Source organism: Miscanthus floridulus, chromosome 8, assembly GCF_019320115.1.
Source record: "Miscanthus floridulus cultivar M001 chromosome 8, ASM1932011v1, whole genome shotgun sequence".
In the NCBI taxonomy this organism is placed as follows: domain Eukaryota; kingdom Viridiplantae; phylum Streptophyta; class Magnoliopsida; order Poales; family Poaceae; genus Miscanthus; species Miscanthus floridulus.
This window is the reverse complement of record NC_089587.1, coordinates 207601420-207604516: the sequence shown is the minus strand read 5'-3', so window position 1 is coordinate 207604516 and position 3097 is coordinate 207601420. Positions and strand designations below refer to the sequence as shown.

The 3097-nt window shown below is 58.5% G+C and overlaps 1 protein-coding gene across 1 annotated transcript; it reads right to left on the bottom strand.

Annotated features, from left to right (window-relative positions):
- Nucleotides 1-626: 626 nt before the first annotated feature.
- LOC136478049 (probable galacturonosyltransferase-like 9) lies at nt 627-2048 on the bottom strand. The gene has a single exon (XM_066476371.1). It carries the CDS (start codon nt 1913-1915, stop codon nt 812-814), a length of 1104 nt encoding a protein of 367 aa, XP_066332468.1. The 5' UTR covers nt 1916-2048; the 3' UTR covers nt 627-811.
- Between the last annotated feature and the right edge of the window lie 1049 nt (nt 2049-3097).

The window sequence follows — 3097 nt, the reverse complement described above, 5'->3', positions numbered from 1 at the left end:
ACAACAGGTGAACATAGGAATAAGTCGCAAAAAAAAAAAGGTGAACATAGGAATCAAACATTAGCTGAAGCTTGTGAGGGGTTGAAGAACCAAAGGGTGTAGAACTAATAACAACAGACAGACAGTACTAACAATGCCAGAACTACAACATGTTATGCCATTCTGGATGGAGTAAGGATCACAAGGAGATAAATGAATTAGGCCATTCTTGCTGAGCATAATAAGCAAAACCAGAAGAGCAAACCATTGTGTAGATTCCCAACATAGATAAACATGGCAACGAAGAGAGCAATTTGCAGGACATCAGGCCAGTCTGGATGATGGAAGACACATATAGAACAGGATTTCAGCAAAGGCACAAGACCAGTATGCACTCGAATTGTTTCAAATCAATTTAATTAATCCATATTATACGAGTGTACTGAATAGACATGTAAATGAAACAATTCTGAACTAGTAGACCAAAAAACTGAAACCTTTATCCTATCCAAGAATTGTACACCACCAATCAAGTAATTCCTTCCAACCCATGATAGTCACAACCTCCAAACCAGAGCCTAACGAATCAATCTGAATCATAGTGCAAAATGAACAAGAATTTGCCCCCCCCCCCCCCCCCCCCCCCTATTCACTGTCTTCATCCCCTTGCTGCCGCTGCAATCTGTATACCGCCCCTCCCCTGTACAGCCGAAGGCGGCAGCTGGCTTGCAGCAGCAGCAGCAGCTGTGGCAATGCATTGCAAGGCAATTCCATTACCGGCCAAGAACCACGGCATCCCCAAATCAAAGAATTATTGTGTATATCTGAACTTCTACCATGCCGCCGATGATGACAAGGCTGACCGGGACGGCCCTGATGCTGATGATGAATCATTCTCGCCAATGTAGAGGTCGTACGACCTCCAGGTGTGGTCGAGCGGGCAAGGCTTGCCGGCGTCGAGACGGTCCCATGGCTTGCCCTTCCCGGACCAGTGCATGAGGCTGACGGGCCCGTTATGGAGAGGGCGGCAGCTACCGAAGACGTTGTCGCCGCCCAAGCCGTGCTGGTTCCACCGGTGGTCGACGGCCTCTATCTCGCCGGCGAAGACGAGCAAGAAGGGGGGCAAGGAGCCAAGCTCGTAGATTCTTTTCTCCTTCTGCATCTCCATCCAGCGCTCGATGCGTTGGCGGTAGTTGCCGACGCGCCATCTCCGGAGGTCGATGACCATGACGCCGGTGTTGAAGTAGCAGGGAGCGCGGCGGCGGCCGGCAAAGACTCTGGCGCCGAGGACGGGGTCGTTCCAGAAGGCCTCGGTGAAGTAGCGGGAGAAGTTGGCGTGGCAGTACTCGGGCGCGGCGACGACCGCTGCGGCGGGCAGGCGCGTCTCCCAGAGCCTCCGCACGTCGTCGACGGCGAGCACGTCGGAGTCGAGGTATATCGCGCGCAGCACGCAGCGCGGGAGCAGGTCGGCAAGGTGGTTCCGCGCGTAGTTGAGCGGCGCCTCGAGCGCAGCGCGCACGGACGCGGAGATGAGCCCAGCGACCGCGTCGGCGCGGAACGGGTAGATCTCGAAGCGCAGGGACGGGAAGGAGGCGGCCACGGCGGCCCGGAGGTCGGCGACGGGCGGCGCGCCGCCGCCCTCCGCGGCGAGGAAGTGGAAGAAGAGCGACTCCGGGCAGGAGGCGTGCTTGAGCAGCGAGTAGATGGCCGCCATGGAGCCCCTGAGGTAGTGCGCGTCGAGCGTCATGGCGATGTGCACCAGGCCCGGGTCGCAGACCCCCGCGCCCGCCACCGGGGCCGGGCACCCTTCCCCGTTCCTGTACTCGGGCGCCTCGGCGAACCTCGGCAGCCCCGCCGCCGACGACGCCGGCCCCGATGCGGCCAATAACGCCACCAGCACCAGCCCGGCCCACATCGCCGGGGAGGCCGCGCCCATGGCCGCCGCCGCCGAGGGGATCCCCGTTGGTCCCCGCCCCGGCCGGCTCACCGCTCGCCCTCGCCCTCGCCTCGGGGGCGTCGGGTCGGGTCCGGTTGTGTGGTTCCCTCCCGGGAAGTGGTAGGCGTCGTTGGTGTATGCGCCTGCGCGTAGGTGCGCGCGCGCGGGTGGCGTCCGCGACCGCTCCGCTCGCTGGATCCCTCAATGGCAGCCTGGGCTGGGTCGATCGGCGGGGTCGTTTTATCGGGGACATTTATATGTGGCGTTACCAATAAAGCACGCGTGGAAGGTGGGGTCGCACGTGCGCTTCGTTGGCTTCGGCATTTTCCGTCTGCAATTGCAATTGCAATTGAGGGATCGGTTGGGTGGGGCCGCGGGGTCGGAGCCGGGTTAATTACGGCGTGCTTAACGAGCTGGGCTGTTTAATTAGGGCTAATTCGGGCAGGATTAGCAGCAGGCCGCCAGCTGTGTACGTACGGCTACGCGTACTCGTACACCGCGTACGTATGCAACTCACCTCTGTCCTCTTCGACGTCTTTCCAGTGTTCTCTCGTCGTCGTCGTCGTCGTCGTCTCATGCTTTATTATTCTACTACTAGTAATGCTGCTGTTGGTAACGGCCTGTTAGCACCAATTCTAACCGGCCACGGTCATCATGGTCTGCCGAGTCGTCAAGCCCAGGAGAGCGCCGACTCGAGGCAGAAGAAGCTTCGGCCCAAGGCGGGACGTCGAGCCCAGGAGTGCGCCGTCCCAGGAAGCCCCGTACTCGCTACTTCGGCCCTCTGTGGTCCAACAACTAGAGTGACAGGGAATAGCTAGTATATGAATCAGGAGAGAGAGAAGTGAGGGAGGAATCATCGAAGAACCTGTAAACTCTTGTAATATTCCAAGCATATGCTTGCTACCGGTCCCCAATTCTAGTTCTTCTGATCCCAATCCCCGCTTGCTGTTAACAATTTGTATCGGATTCCTTCGATCCTGGAACCCCATCTTCCTCACCATCACTTTACCCGTCTTCAACGCCGTCGTGGTGCCATGAACCCTGCTCGCATGCTCATCCTCGACACCATGAACAGCCGATTTGACGACCTCGACCGTCGATTTGCCTGCCGGGACAGCGCCTCGGCAACTCGTGCCGCGGTAGTCGACGAACGCTTTGACCTGCTGGCGGCCCATCAGGCGA

Coding starts and splice junctions, on each gene's coding strand:
- LOC136478049 (XM_066476371.1), bottom strand. CDS start 1,915: ATGGGCGCGGCCTCCCCGGCGATGTGGGCCGGGCTGGTGCTGGTGGCG.